The sequence below is a fragment of the Epithele typhae genome (genome assembly GCF_022376455.1).
Source record: "Epithele typhae strain CBS 203.58 chromosome Unknown BXZ73scaffold_8, whole genome shotgun sequence".
Classification (NCBI taxonomy): Eukaryota; Fungi; Basidiomycota; class Agaricomycetes; order Polyporales; family Epitheliaceae; genus Epithele; species Epithele typhae.
The window spans coordinates 268,415-282,664 of NW_025954199.1; the positions used below are offsets into that span (position 1 = coordinate 268,415).

Here is a 14,250-nt window from a genome sequence, read left to right on the forward strand (position 1 = left end):
GCCGCGGCCCCACTCATGGTGTTGTAGGCCCTTGCTTTGGAAGCGTCACCGATGGTGCGAGTGACCTCATAACCGCATTGTTCACTTCCACCCGTATATCTTCCTCTCCATTGCGTCGATGAGCGATGTGCCCCACGGTGTCTCACCTCACTATCCCTCTCCGCCATCCCAATGCGCCCCTCATCCTCTTTGGCCGGACTTTGCCTCGCCGCAGGCTCTGTGGCCGCCATTCCCCGTGCTTGGGTAGTGGAGAATACTGCTAGCGAACCCAGCGTGGTTGGAGGCATTCCCATCCCTCATCGTGAGTCCTTCGTCCATCTCAGTCGAGCATGCGTTCATGCGGGGGGCCAGACAAGCGGCAAATCATAGAGGGGCCCGGAGGGTACACATTCAACGTGCTCGAGCACATGGCTGGTATCGCGCCGTACTTCGACTCGCCCGGCGTGCAGCTGGACCCCAGCCCACCCGACGGCTGCACCGTCGACAAGGCCACGTACCTTGTCCGGCACTCGAACATCTACGCGAACGACGTATGTGCATCTACCTTGCCACTTGGTCTCACTTGCTGAACGGTCGGAGCGCATGCAGTTCGACTATGAGACCTACCTGTCCCCCTTTTTGTCGAAACTGGCCAACTACACCAACAGAGATGTCTTCACGCAGACCCCAGACCTCGCGTTCCTCGCCAACTACACGTCGCCGATCACCAACGAGACGGAGCAGATCGAGAAGGTGACGCCGTCCGGGCTTGACGCAGCAGCTGCATTCGCGGGGGTCATCAAGGAGTTGTATCCGAATCTACTCAACATCAGTTTATCCGAATCCGGTGCTTTTAGGGTCTGGGCGGCCTCTGGTGAGCTTTATTCCCCTTAATGCCCGGATCCGTGCTTAGGGAGAGAATTCAGCAAGCAGGGACGTTGACACAGCAAACTCGTTCATTGGAGCTTTGGGCAACAATGCCAGTCTCGTCACTGTCAATGAGGGAGAGAATGATAGTGCGGACTCGCTCACTCCACATGTGCGTACCCTGGTCTCGAACTCCTCTCGGGCGTGTCCTCACTCTTCAATGTCCAGTCATCATGCCCCGTTTTCGACTCCGCCATGGGCTCAGTGCAGTCGGGAGCATGGGTGCAGAAGTACACTGCGCCGTTGATCACTCGCTTCAACAACGCGGCACCAGAGTTCAATTTTACCCTCACGGACATTGTCGGCATGCAGCAACTCTGCGGCTACGATAACGTGATCCGCAACCAGACCGACTTCTGCAACATATTCACCGCAGAGGAGTGGCTCGATTTTGAGTACGCCAACGACCTCATGTACTTTTATAGCATTGGGTGCGTCTGTTGCTGGTTTCGGATCGCCATGTGCTGACATCCTTCCTCTTCCTCTGCTCGTCGATACAGATTCGGCAACATGATCGCTCCCCAGCTCGGCATGCCCTGGGTACGGAGCGCGCTCAACATCCTCTCCGCTAACGACACCTCCACTTTCAACCAGACGCTTTACGTCTCCTTCTCTCACCGCGAAGAACCCCCGCTCATCATGACGGCGCTCAAGCTTTTCAACAATTCTGCCTACTACCCCGCGCTCGACGTGAACAGCACAATGCCCACCGACCGCATCAACTACGACCGTGCGTGGAAGACGTCCCAGATCCTCCCTTTCCTCGGTCACGTCGGCATCGAGCGGCTCCAATGCGCAAACACCACAGTCAACTCGACTCAGTCTGACGACGGCGCGGAGACCATATCGGACGTGGGCTCGTTCGTCCGCGTGCTGGTGAACGGCGCGCCGATCCCTATCCCCGACTGCCAGGACGGTCCCGGACAAGCGTGCGCGCTGGGGAAATTCAGCGACTACATCCAGGGACGGGTTGCGTTGTACGGGGACTTCATTGGCGCGTGCGGTATCAACGACACGGTGACGAACAGGACGGACACCTTGTCGATCTATAATGCTTCAGTTGCTCATGCGTAATTTCGCTTCGGAACGAACCTCTCATCCACGAACCCTAGCACGAACTTTCATAGTTATTCACAGATTGTGGTGCATAATAGCTACATGATGACTTTATATTATATATCAACGCGATGGCCTCGTTTGCTTACGTACATGCAAGCTCCAGTCAGCATCAGGGCCCACCTGGAGTCGCAGTTAGAGTGTAGCATGCGGCGAGCGACTTGACGCCTATTCCACTGCTGCTTGGCTCTACCCTCCATGTCCACCCCCCTGAACCTTGACGAAGAGGTCCGACTATACACCAACAACGCAGAGCGCGACCAATATGGGCTCCTTGCAACGCTGTTTGGCATCATCGTCGCCCTGGAATATCTCGAACGCGCGTATGTGCGCGACTCCGTGTCTGCGTCGGAGTGAGTACCCGATCATAACGCTCTTCCCCGGGTCGGTGCTGAGCGGCGCTGCCGAAGAGGTATTCTCCCGCATGCACGCGACTGCTGTCGCAGTACAAGACCATGCTGAAGCTCGTGGGTGACGAGGTGCAGTCGATCGAGCAGTTCATGGCGCGGTATCGGGTGAGCGTATGCCTCTTCGTCGCGCGCGTCTCGTCTTGTTCACGCCGCCGCTACCTTCCTACTGTTGGTGCGGCAGATGGACCATCCCGCAGCGCTGCATCGAATACAGGTGGGCGTGCCGGCTACGGTGGAGCATTCGAGCGAGGCAGGACCGGAAACGGCGAAGTGGGTCGCGGAGACGACGCAGGTGAGTTCCCGATCTCCATCCGACCAATGTTCCGCGCATTCTCGTTGGCAACAACAACGTCGACCCTGCGGTGTCCTCTTGGATGCACGATCCCCTAACGACCGACTGACATCTACGCCCGTCTCCCAGAACTTCATCACCTTCGTGGACGCGCTGAAGCTGCGCATGCGCGCGAAGGACCAGCTGCACCCCGTCCTCCAAGAGCTCGTGACAAGCTACGCGCGGTTCACAGGGAGCAAAGACTGGGAAGGCCGGAGCAAGATGGTCGGATGGTGCGTGCTCTCGGCGGGCGCGGCGGGATGAGACGGCGCTGACGACACTCCGGCGGGGCTCCGGCGTGCCGCGATGATGCGGTGCGCTGCCAGGCTGATCACGCTCAACGGGATGAAGGCGTCGGAGGAGCTCACGGAGGAGCAGGCGCGGCAGGTGAGCGATCCGGTCGGCGCGGGGCTGGGCGCGTGCACAGGAGCGCAGGGCTGACTCGCGCGTGGGACAGCTGTCTTTCGACATCGAGCATGCATACGCCGAGTTCTTCAGAAGCCTGAGTGGCAAGGACGACCATTCGTGAGAAGGCAGAGACGGACTGGGCGTGATGATGGGGAAGTGTGTGCTGCGCGACGGGCGCAGCGAGAAGGAGGAAGCCAGGACGGGTTGATCATGACGACAGTTGTACTCTAGACGGGCGGTATGTGTGTTGTATGACTACTTCCGCTTCGGCCATTCGGAGTCTTCGGCTTCACTGCCTTCAGCAACACCGTATTCTTGGTGTCCATGCCGGGGTCTTCCGGGACCCGGAGGCACAGGCCCAGAGGCCAGAGCGCCAAGGGGCTCCTCCTGCAGCATGGCTTGCACCACATCCTCATCCACAACTCCCATCTCACCTCCTCACGCCTTTGAGCCTCCGAATCGACTAGCCTGAGCCATGTCGCTCTTGGTCTCCTCTCACAATCCGTTCCGCACTCCGACAGTGACGCCAGTACCCACCGGAGCCACTGCGCAGTCAGACCCATTCACAGACTCAGCAACAGCATCGTCCACGCAATCGGCCTCGACCTCGTCGTCAGCAACGGCCAATACTCCCTCGGGATCTCCACCAGAGCCAAGTTCCGCTGCACGCGGTAATGGCTCACAGCCAGAGCCCTCGGTGAACGATCTGCTGAGCGAGGAGCTCCCGCCCGCGTACACCTCCTCTCCCAATTTCTACGAGGGCGAGGCGACACTCGAAGTTGGCCCACGGCGACCGTTCCAGCAACCACCGTACGCCCCACAGCCGCACCAGCCTCCATCCCAGTTTCCGCCGCAATCGTGGTCCATCCCACAGCAGACCGGGCCTCCGCATGGAGGGTACTACCATCCCGGAGGCTTCGCGCCACCCCCATCACACGCCTCACAGGCCCAGCAGCCGACTTCGGGACCGTTGTCCGATTTCGCGCGCGACTTCTATCACGCAGGGGGGAACGACGGTGGGCTCATGGGCGGAGGCAGCGCGCAGTACCAGACGGGAAATCCGGCCTCCGACCCTCCTAGCGATCACGCACGGTACGCTCACCCTCACGGGCCGCCACCTCCGCCGAAGGACGCGGCCTCTTCCTCTCCCACTGCACCCAATGACGGCAAACCTACACCCACCCCTGTGCCCGGACACCCGCTCCTTCGGAATGGGAAAGTGTTGGTGTATCCTCCCGGCCATGAGTGCTACAAATGTGAGTCGCTTCTTGCCGCGCAGACGACACGCTTCCTGACCATACCTTCCTCAGGCCACAACACGGGCTACAAGAACCATGACCCGTCCCACTCGTGCTCGCGCTGCTGGGACAAGTACGCAAAGCCCTACGTCGGCGCGATCACCTACGCACCCTGGGGATCGGACGCCGCCACGTCCCCCACCGCTTCCTCCTCCGCGTACTCCTCGTCGAGCCTCCAGCGCCCGCTCCCGAACTTCCGCCCGCCTCAACAGTCGCTACACCAATCCAGCTCGTCCTGGTCGGGCGCCCCTCCCGGCGCCGCCTCCAACCTCCAGCGCGCGGCGACGACCTCGCGCGCGAACGGCTACCCCGGGGCCGGGGCCGGGGCTCCCCCGCGGCTCATCCCTATCGCGGGCGGGGCGGTGCCGATGAGCCCGTACTTGGACGGCGCGATGTACGGCGGGGGCCGCGCTCCGTGGGCCGCAGTTCCCGCCGCGGCAGTGGGGGCAGCTCCAGGGCCCGGCGGCGGGCGGGAGCGTGGCGGTCATGAGCCCGGGCGACCCGAGGATGGGAGGCCGGCTCTGTTGGCGGTGCGGGGGGCGGGGGACGACGTCGTTCTTGATCTTCGACGAGCAGACGTGCGGGATATGCAGCGGGGTCGGAAGGACTTTTGTGTAGGCTTGAGGGGGCGCGGCGACGGACTGGGTTGTGTGTCTGTGTCTTGGTTATGGTATGTGCTTTTTGTTGTTGTAGTTGTATGCATCCGACGGGCTGTCATCGTGGTCCGGTCGTGGTTTGGATCCCAGAGTCAGGCGTGTGTGGCTGGGTGGCCAGTGTACGTCGGCGATCTAGGAACGTGCTGAGGAACCTGTTTGCACGCTAGTCTCTAGGGCATATTTTGGCACTGCTCAGGGGATTGAGGCGAGTCATATACACATATCACGGTGGCCGACACGCAAAGATCGCGGAGACGAAGTCCCACCTGTGCGCGAGAGGTCTCAGCTAAAGGGTACGAGGCGGGCGTCCGTGCCCTCTTGGGTTCCCTGTGACGACTGTGAGTTAGCGTAGATTTGCCGCGGGCGGTACGCCGTGACTCGCTTGTAGCTTGTTTCGCTTCAGTGGAAAGCCGCATGAACGTGTCGTGCTTGCACATAGCTGCATCTCGCGGTACATAGACATTGTAATCTGATGCAAGACAGCTGGAACTACATAGGCAACATTACGTGGTGAGTCTCAAAGAGAATCATGTTCTTGACGGGATGTGGGTACATTTTTTTCTCCGCAAACAACTCCGCCATCGTCGACCCCCCGTTTGGATCATGACTACACTCCCCAAATGGTTCAGAAGGCGGGGCAGTGAATTTGATGTTGGTACTCACCTATCATTCCAATGTTCGAGATGCTTCCAGTCCCCCTTCCACTCACACATTGAACATACCCAGTCGATGCGTCGACTGAGACATATCCCCTGAGGGTCCTCCTTTTCCTCCACTTTGCGAACGGCGCCCATGTGCTTCTTGGGAATGAGCTCCCAGTGGAACTCATCGTGTTTTGCCAACCAATCATTAAAATGATCAATCTACATTTGCGCACGGCATCAGTCTCAGCTTCATGCACACCCCGTCTCCAGAAGTGAGTATTCACCGCTTTCTCCCAACGATACACTTTGAGGTCCCGCTTTCCTTTCGTGTCTTGGATCGGCTGACAGAGCCTGCACACAACCCTCGCCTCAGACGCGCGGAGCTGCTCCGCCGTCGCCTTCGCGGGGTCCATCCCCATCACACGCACGAGCTCCGCGACGCGCCTCGGGTTGACGAAGGGGGCGAACGAGAGCTCGAACTTCGCCACCTCCCGCGACGGCTTGAACATCGGCCCCCACCGCTCGCACTCGTGCTCGGGCCGGCCGCGCTCGTGCATGAGGACGAGGGTGACGTACAGGTCGTGCTGCTTCGCGCCCGGGGTCCGGCTGCCGTTGGGGAACATCTTGTACCGCTTGTCGCACGCGTGGCTGTGGAGGATCGCCTCGCGGGTGCCCAAGACGGTGTGGGCGCAGTTCGAGCACCGGAACACGTTCACGACGGCGAGGTCGAGCACGTCGGTGCGCGCGGACTTGGCGGGGGGCTTGAGCCCCGCGTCTTCAGGGCCACGAGGGCGCTTTCGCGCATGACTGCCTTACGCTCGGTCCACCATGCGCGCTCAGCGTTGCCCATGGCGGCGACGAAGTCGGCGACAGTCGCGGTTTCGTCTTCGGGCCGCAGGACGAGAGCCTGACTGGCTCTGTGAGCGCGAAGTGCGTGAAGTGGAGCCGATAGTCTTGTTCAGGGGTGCGTGGGTATTCTGGAACATAGTACGACACAATGGCACGCTCTAGGATGGGGAACCGAGCGGCGCACAGTCGCCTGTTGCGGTGGTCGGTGAAGACGGGACCAAGAACGTTCAAGGTGTCTTGCCATTCTGTTAAGATATGTACGAGATTAGCATTGCAACACGACTAAAATCCACCGCGGGGAATCTCTACCTTTGTTGGTGAGCTTCGTGGAACGCCCCACTGCCGGGAGCCTCGCAAGGTTGGCCACCTCCCTGTCACTCAACCTGGCGAGTTCAGACGCCCATTCCGTGTCTTTGAGGCGCTCCAGAATTCTACAGCACAGCCGATGAATCGTGAGATTATGCCCTGAGTTGCTATGTAACTTCTGGAACTCACTCCTTGAACCGAGCGCTGCGTTTCTGGTCCAGAGTCATCGCATGAGCACGTAACTCCTGCGCATGCCACCCGTCGCATACGCGAGCGAGCTAAAACGAATTGGTGAGCGGAATTTTGCTGAATAGTCCCTCCACTGTGCTCACTCGGTGACAAGATTGGGCAAGTGTGCGCTGTTCAGCGAAGGCGTTCTGCCTGTCGCTCTCACCAAGTGGCCCAGCGGGAATCGACTCGAGCTTGCTGATGAACTGGTGCACTTTGACCTGGCAATATCTCGAGCGAACGTCACGTCCGGGAGCGCTGCGTATGGGTACAAACCATGTCAAAGATGTGTTTGCGTTCCATGTCGAACGATACTCACTGGTATGCAAACAGCTGTGAAGGCTGATCAAATCTTGTTTGTGACGCCTTGTAGATCAGGTCCAGTACTTCAAAATGATCGTAGGATCTACAAAATACTTGTCGGTACACGCAATCGGTGACGAGAACCCTTACGTACTCGGTCAACGTGCAAGCTTGGCAGTATCGCGTGAACCACGGCCAAATGACGTAGTCTGCGCGGCAGCCACAGCCCTGTAAGTCGGTAGGTTGAGCCGCAAGAAGATGGGAGAAACTGGAGCAAAGATACTTACGTGACAGTATGGAACGAACAAGAGGTGGCACCACGCGGCCTCGCTTGTCCACGTCGGACACGGCGGAAGTGGCGGTTTTGCACCGGCGATGGACTCCACCCACGCACGCCTCATTGCGCGCGTGAGGAAGTACTTCCGAAATGTCTTGCAGACTCTGACCAGGCTGCACAGATCCCGTGGATGGGCATTTGAGAGCACCTGAGCTGCGTGGTTGGCGATGTGGCGCTGGACTTGAACCGACTGAATCCACGTACGATTTCCAAGATCTCCACCGGTAATTCCGTGACCCCTTTCACAACCGTGCGCCGCGCTCGTTTTGCAGCGACCAGGGTGTTTGAGGTTGAGGGGTTCGCCACTGGGCGGTGTTCGAGCTTTGACGTATTCTTGGAAGTTGATGTGCCGTTATTGCCATCACTGTCTGTGGCAGGTCGGGGCTTCTTGCGGGGACGGAGCTCCCTAGGCATGACACCAATCTCAGATGCAGGAGCAGGAAGGGTAAGAAGGTGGTGGTGGTAGAGAAGGAAGGGGTGCGTTAGCTGGTGTCAGGGGCGGCACCTCCGTTTGCCGGTCCCAAATGGGAAGACAATGGATGACTCGCAGCAAGGTGGACCGTGATCGCAAACCGCTATGATGGCAAAACACTCCCACTCGCCTTGACCACATTCAACAAAAGACCGCGGTCGAACACAAGACATGGCCCTTTTCCGATGTGGCACAGTGACAAAACAACCAACCTGACGCGTACGCGCGTCGTGGCCCTGGTCTCGTGATCGCGAACTCCTGAGTACGGAATTGTAATGTGTCAGCGCGGGACCACGAACTGTCTGGCGCAAGTCCCCGTCGTGTACACAAGCACGTACGCCTGTCGCGATCGGTTGCGAGCAGAGCATCAGAGGCTGTCTCGCGTGAGTCTGAGCATCACCTCGGCTCGTCACTACTTTCTCCACGCTCGTCTCAGTATCCGTCAAGTTCGTCTATGCACACTCATTTTGGTTCTAACTACCATACAGTGTGTGTCTTCAAGTATGAATAACCGGGATGCTCCGTGAGGCGACGAAGAGGAGATGGGTAGGGGACCGATGCGCGCCACGTCTATTGGGGAGAGTACGATGTTCAGGGAGGAGGATCGCAAATTCGTGGAGTAGGGGAAGGAGGAACGGGACGGAGAAGGAAAATGTGGCTCACAGTCGCTCGGAGACATGACCACTCATGGGCGAGAGTTCCCGGCGGCCGTGGCAGGGAACGACGGCGTGCGCGTACGATACGTTCTCGACGTGCCATGTTTGGGTTGTCGCGTGTGGATTGCGTGAAAGTATCATGAATGCAATGATATGGTTGTGACTCGGGCTGTCGCACCACGAATGAACATCGCGATTATACGTAACAACTGGGACTACATGGGCAACTTCACGTCGCAGGGTTCGAAGATGATCTTGTCACTGATGGGGTGCGGGTACATCTTCTTCTCCGCAGACAGCTCCGCCAATGCTGATGCCTTGTTGGAGTCGTCATAGTTCGGCTCATGTCTGGATCACCGACAGCGGATGAGAATGTGGGACGGTGATGACCATGGCGACACTCACTTTTGCTTCCAGTGCTCGACTTGCCTGTAAGTTCCTTCCCACTTGCACAACGAGCACGACCAGAAGGCGCCTCGGCTGATGGGCATTGATCCCTCCTTCGCCTCCACCTCGCGGACGACGCCCATGTGCTTCTTGGGAACGAGCTCCCAACGGAAGTCGTGCGTTGTCCGATGACTGAAGTGTGCAATCTGGATGCATATGGCGTCAACCTCTTTTCTTTAACCTGCACTCAGAAACGAGGACTCACTGCTGCCTGCCAACAAAACACGGTGGTGCTGTGTTCTGTCCTTGCGGTGTCCTTCTGCAAGCACTTCCTCCGCGCCGTCTCGCATGTCCTGCAGACGACCCGCGCACCGGACGCGCACAGCTGCTCGGCCGTCGCCTTCGCGGGGTCCATTTTCATCACGCACAGCAGCGACGCGACGCGCTCCGGGTCGTAAAGGGGGACGAACGAGAGCTCGAACGTCGCCACCTCCCGCGACGGCTTGAACAATGGCCCCCACCGCTCGCACTCGTGCTCGGACCGGCCGCGCTCGTGCATGAGGACGAGGGTGACGTACAAGTCGCGCTGCTTCGCCCCAGCGTTCCTGCGTCCCACGGGGGACATCTGATTGAGACCCTCGCAAGGGTGGAGGATCGCCTTGCGGTAGCCCAGGACGCTGTTGCCGCAGTTCCGGCAACGGAAGACGTTCGCAATGGCGAGGTCGAGCACGTCGGTGCGCGATGACTTGGCGGGGGGCTTGATGCCCGCGTCCTTGAGCGCTGCGACGACGTTCTCGCGCAGGACGGCCTTGCGCTCGGCCCACCACGCGAGCTCGGCGTCGCCCATGACGGCGACGAAGTCGTCGATGGTGACGGTCTCGCCTTCGGGCCGCAGGATGATCGCCCTGATGGGCTTGGCGAGCGCGAAGTGCCAGAAGTGGAGGCGGTAGTCTTGCTCTGGGGTTCGTGGGTACTCGAGGACGTAGTAGGGTTCGATGGCGTCCTCGAGAATGGGGAACCGTGCGGCGCAGAGTCGCCTGTTGCGGCGGTTGGTGAAGACCGGGATGAGGACTTGCAGTACGTCCTGCCATTCTGTCGCAGTGCGTGCGAATATCAGCATGATAAGACGACGAAACGATAGCACCGGATAATCATTGCCTTTATTGGTGAGCTTCGTGGAGCGTCCCACAGCTGGTAGCTTCCGGAGATTGTTTACCGCATCCGCACTCATCCTCTCGAGCTCCGACGCCCACTCCGTATCTTTGAGGCGCGCTAAGATTCTATACGACGATATATGGTCCGTGAGATCATGGTTGCGCTATTCTGCTGTGGAACTCACTCTTGGAACCGGGCGCTGCGTTTCTTGTACAGAATATTCGCGTGGGCATCTAATTCTTCACCGTGCCACCTTCCACATTCTTCAGCCAGCTAAGACGTATCAGTGAGACGACGTTTGCTGACGAAAATATGATCCCCACTTACCTGCTCGCAAGACGGAAGAAGTGTGCGCTGTTCGTCGATGGCCTTCTGCCGGTCTTCCGCGCCAAGTGGCCCCGCGGGGATTGATTCGAGCTTGCGAAGGAATTGGTGCACTTCAGCTATGTGATACCTCTGTTCGGCGTACTGGCCGAAATAGCTGTGTGGATGAAAGCCATCATAAGTGCGTGTCCACGTAACGGGTGAGGCGAGACTTACTCTTTCTTTCCACTAGTGTCGATAACACAGCACGCAAGCAGCCGAGAAGGGTCAAGACTTTCTCGTAACGACTTGTTGATCAGATTGAGCACTTTCCTAAGTTCGTAGGATCTGAAAGTGTCTGTTAGTAAACATAGAGGTAGCTCCGGGGGCTTTGGCATACTGTGTCAACGAACAGGCATGGCAGTATCGCGTGAACCACGGCCAGATAACCGAATCTGTGCGGCAGCCACAGACCTGCGGGTCCATGGTTTTAGTTACGGATGTATGAGAATAAAAAATGGTCTGGTACTCACATGGCAAAAAGGTACAAACAGCAGGTGGCACCATGCGACCTCGCTCTTCCACGGCGGGCACTGCGGGATCGGCGGGTTCCGAGCCCCGTCCATGGAGGCGATCCACGCACGCTGCATGTCGCGGGTGAGGAAGAACTTCCGGAAGGTTTTGCAAACTCTGGTCAGGCTGCAAAGATCCCGGGGATGAGCGTATGAGAGCACCTGAACGGGTGGTCAGCATTGTGGCGCACAACTTGAGTGGCATTGCGAGCCGGGTCCACATACGATGCATAAAATCTCCACCGGGAGTTCGGTGATACCCTCCACAACCGTGCGTCGGACCCGCTTTCTGGCGACCACCGCCATTGAATTTGTGTTCGTCACAGCTTTCGGGACGGGGTTCAAGGTGATCTCGGTCGATGGTGTGTCGCCATCGCTAGTATCGCCGCCCTTAGCAAGTCGGGGCTTCTTACGGGGACGCAGTTGCATAGGCATAGCCAACAAGGTAAGGCTCAGTAGCAGGCGGGAATAAGAAGCAGGTAGTGGTAGAGAAGGAAGAGGTGGGCGCTGGCGTCAGGGGGACCACTATCTCAGTTTTCGAACAGCCCCAAACAGGCAAACAATGGCGAACACGCGTTGTGGTCCCGTGACCGCGACTCCTGAGTACGGAACTGTGAACGCAGGCAAAGAGTGTTCTGGAGTACTTACCTGTTGTCCGTAGAGCACGCAGCGATATGTCGCGACCACAACCGACATGCTGTGGATGGTTGCGAGCAGAGTTGAGGGGCGTCTAAACCTTGTGCCAGATCCTGCAGATCATGTGAACTCCACCTCGGCACTACCCGGCCGTCCTCAATGGAGCAATTAATCGTCCGAATCGCATTCATGGTTTCCGGACTCTAATGTCGACATGCGCGACAGCTCTTCGCGCGCCATGCACTGGCATACAGGTCCCATGCGAGGCAACATGGTTATGCATACTATTACTAAAGCACATGGGTATGATATAGCGTCGTCCGAGTTCGTAAATCTTCATACAAATGATGTTCGTGTATAACGGCGAGTCAACTCAGTCCAGGGTATACATTGAGAAGGTTTCCGACCGACTGTAGCGGTAGCTTGCAGTTCAGTACGGTTTAGTGTGTGCTTGCTGGGGCTGCCAAAACATACGTCAGTGCGCTGTGAGACATGTGAGTCCGCGATGACCAGCTCACCGCCGTAAAGCCGCCCGGATGTGGCGCTGCGTGGAGACCGGTGGGGGGCGCGCCGTGGGGAGGCTGGTAGGCAGGCTGAGCCGTCTGGTTCCAGCCGCCCATACCTGGCCCGGACTCCTGTGCACCCGCGTAGTTGAAGCCTGTGTTTCCGTTGTTCATGCCGGGGCCTGTTGCTGCAGTCGTGCCCATCGGACCACCAGTTCTCCCAAACCGACCAAACCTCGTGCCACCCGTGCCACTGAAGCCCGCACGACGACGCTTGCGACAGAGGCAGCAGACGCCGATAAGCGTCAAGAGAGCGATGAGGGCAATAACGCCTGTGTGAAGTTGTCAGCACATGAGCGAGGCAACAGCCGCAACGGATTTCTTTGGCATGGCCAACTCCATCGCACAACGAAGCGTAAATGAGCACTAACCGATGGCTATGCCTGCAATAGCGCCTGCGGCAAGTCGGACCTTATGTGACTGGTTCGATATGTTGCTTCCCCCGTTGATCTGAGCGGCTGCGGAGCCAGCGAGGGAGAATGCGGTGGAAGTCAATAAGAGGGAGGAAAGCGACATGGCGGAAGGGTAGTGCAGGCCGCTGATCCCGCGATGCACGCCTTTTATCTGCACGCGCAGAAACAAGTCCTGTGCACATCGCGGCCCCACATGCTGGAGTGGGAGAGGAAGAGTGCGTTGGCGCCCACTCTCCAGAGCAGTAATTGCTGACGTCACCGCCAAGGTCAGCTCGTGACGCTGCCTGGTATGACGCGATCTGGGCACCAGCCGAGAGTTAAGGAGCTCCATCGCGGTCGAGGTCGGCACCGACACAGGGTTCTCGTCATGCTTGCCGCTATAATCCTTTGGCCGACTCTTGAACACCCCCTCTTCGCGTTGCCGCGCTTCAATCAGCCATGTCATCCACCTGGACGCTAGTTGTTTGCCTCACTCTCTCGTCCACCGCGATCGCCCAGAATGACGACTTCAACAACCCCACGTCCGTGCAGACTATCGTAGGCGCCATTGTTGGTGAGCACACTACTTTGGATGCTGCATGTCGATGCCCATACTCCCGCCTTCAAGCCATCTCCCTTGCACTCGTTTGCGTTCTGGTGTTGATGGCGGTCCTCCGACGGCGACGTCGGAGGATAGCCATGTCCCCACCATCGGCGCGTGCCTTGGGGATGCCGCAGCCCAATCTGAACCGCGGTCCCTACCTCGCGTACCCGATGCACTACAAGCCGCCTCAACAGACGGGGTCAGGGGAGCCGAGTCCGCCAGGTCCTCCACCGCAGTACACTCCTGGTCCTCCCCCGTATTCCAAGCAACCTCCAGAGTATGACGGAGAGGAGAACAGCGGGTACGGCCGTCCCACTCCGGTGGCCCTCTGGCACCAACACCCCCCGGGGGGTTCATCCCACCCCAGGCTCCAAACAGGCCACCTTCGGCGCACATCTCCCCTGCCGTGCGTTCACCAGCCATCATATGTGTATTCCTTCTCACAGTAGTTTTCAGCCTTCCTGGTGTGCCCGTCGCTGATTGATTGGTACGTAACCTTGCCCTTCTTGCGATATGTATGCTCCCAACCATTGAGCCGTCGCCCAACCCCTTCGGTAGTTCTGGACAGTGCTCCCTTCTACTGTATTTCCACCAACTCTTTGCCCGTCTCTAAGTACAACAGAGACACTGTATCGCTACGAGTGTATCATATGCCCAAGATGCCCTAATGCAGACATGTGAAGGTGTGCTTTCACCGGTCTCCACCCCAGCCGAATTG

General features: G+C 58.6%; 7 protein-coding genes across 7 annotated transcripts; 4 read left to right on the top strand and 3 right to left on the bottom strand.

The window, feature by feature from the left end:
• Positions 1-171: 171 nt before the first annotated feature.
• On the top strand, positions 172-1,980 carry BXZ73DRAFT_88513 (phosphoglycerate mutase-like protein; the record flags this gene model as incomplete). The annotated part of the gene is made up of 6 exons (XM_048024979.1): positions 172-301; positions 352-530; positions 589-853; positions 906-1,018; positions 1,075-1,337; positions 1,407-1,980. The coding sequence occupies 6 exons, from the start codon at positions 172-174 to the stop codon at positions 1,978-1,980; spliced, it is 1,524 nt and encodes a 507-aa protein (XP_047880643.1).
• A 240-nt stretch (positions 1,981-2,220) lies between these two features.
• On the top strand, positions 2,221-3,292 carry BXZ73DRAFT_42575 (vacuolar protein sorting-associated protein 28; the record flags this gene model as incomplete). Its single annotated transcript, XM_048018981.1, has 6 exons — positions 2,221-2,375; positions 2,435-2,537; positions 2,614-2,724; positions 2,854-2,996; positions 3,090-3,150; positions 3,221-3,292. The coding sequence occupies 6 exons, from the start codon at positions 2,221-2,223 to the stop codon at positions 3,290-3,292; spliced, it is 645 nt and encodes a 214-aa protein (XP_047880644.1).
• Positions 3,293-3,646: 354 nt separating this feature from the next.
• BXZ73DRAFT_88515 (uncharacterized protein) lies at positions 3,647-5,087 on the top strand (the record flags this gene model as incomplete). The annotated part of the gene is made up of 3 exons (XM_048024980.1): positions 3,647-4,427; positions 4,482-4,831; positions 4,896-5,087. The coding sequence occupies 3 exons, from the start codon at positions 3,647-3,649 to the stop codon at positions 5,085-5,087; spliced, it is 1,323 nt and encodes a 440-aa protein (XP_047880645.1).
• A 320-nt stretch (positions 5,088-5,407) lies between these two features.
• On the bottom strand, positions 5,408-7,455 carry BXZ73DRAFT_98623 (uncharacterized protein; the record flags this gene model as incomplete). The annotated part of the gene is made up of 9 exons (XM_048027742.1): positions 5,408-5,452; positions 5,848-5,988; positions 6,054-6,530; positions 6,586-6,863; positions 6,928-7,049; positions 7,114-7,136; positions 7,194-7,202; positions 7,257-7,373; positions 7,429-7,455. The coding sequence occupies 9 exons, from the start codon at positions 7,453-7,455 to the stop codon at positions 5,408-5,410; spliced, it is 1,239 nt and encodes a 412-aa protein (XP_047880646.1).
• A 1,680-nt stretch (positions 7,456-9,135) lies between these two features.
• Positions 9,136-11,772, bottom strand: BXZ73DRAFT_98624 (uncharacterized protein; the record flags this gene model as incomplete). The annotated part of the gene is made up of 10 exons (XM_048027743.1): positions 9,136-9,268; positions 9,326-9,513; positions 9,573-10,399; positions 10,535-10,587; positions 10,647-10,735; positions 10,790-10,943; positions 11,003-11,113; positions 11,166-11,239; positions 11,299-11,499; positions 11,563-11,772. 10 exons carry the CDS (start codon positions 11,770-11,772, stop codon positions 9,136-9,138), a joined length of 2,040 nt encoding a protein of 679 aa, XP_047880647.1.
• Positions 11,773-12,403: 631 nt separating this feature from the next.
• On the bottom strand, positions 12,404-13,052 carry BXZ73DRAFT_98625 (uncharacterized protein; the record flags this gene model as incomplete). The annotated part of the gene is made up of 3 exons (XM_048027744.1): positions 12,404-12,433; positions 12,492-12,808; positions 12,908-13,052. The coding sequence occupies 3 exons, from the start codon at positions 13,050-13,052 to the stop codon at positions 12,404-12,406; spliced, it is 492 nt and encodes a 163-aa protein (XP_047880648.1).
• A 335-nt stretch (positions 13,053-13,387) lies between these two features.
• On the top strand, positions 13,388-14,016 carry BXZ73DRAFT_98626 (uncharacterized protein; the record flags this gene model as incomplete). Its single annotated transcript, XM_048027745.1, has 3 exons — positions 13,388-13,502; positions 13,557-13,938; positions 13,989-14,016. 3 exons carry the CDS (start codon positions 13,388-13,390, stop codon positions 14,014-14,016), a joined length of 525 nt encoding a protein of 174 aa, XP_047880649.1.
• Positions 14,017-14,250: the final 234 nt, after the last annotated feature.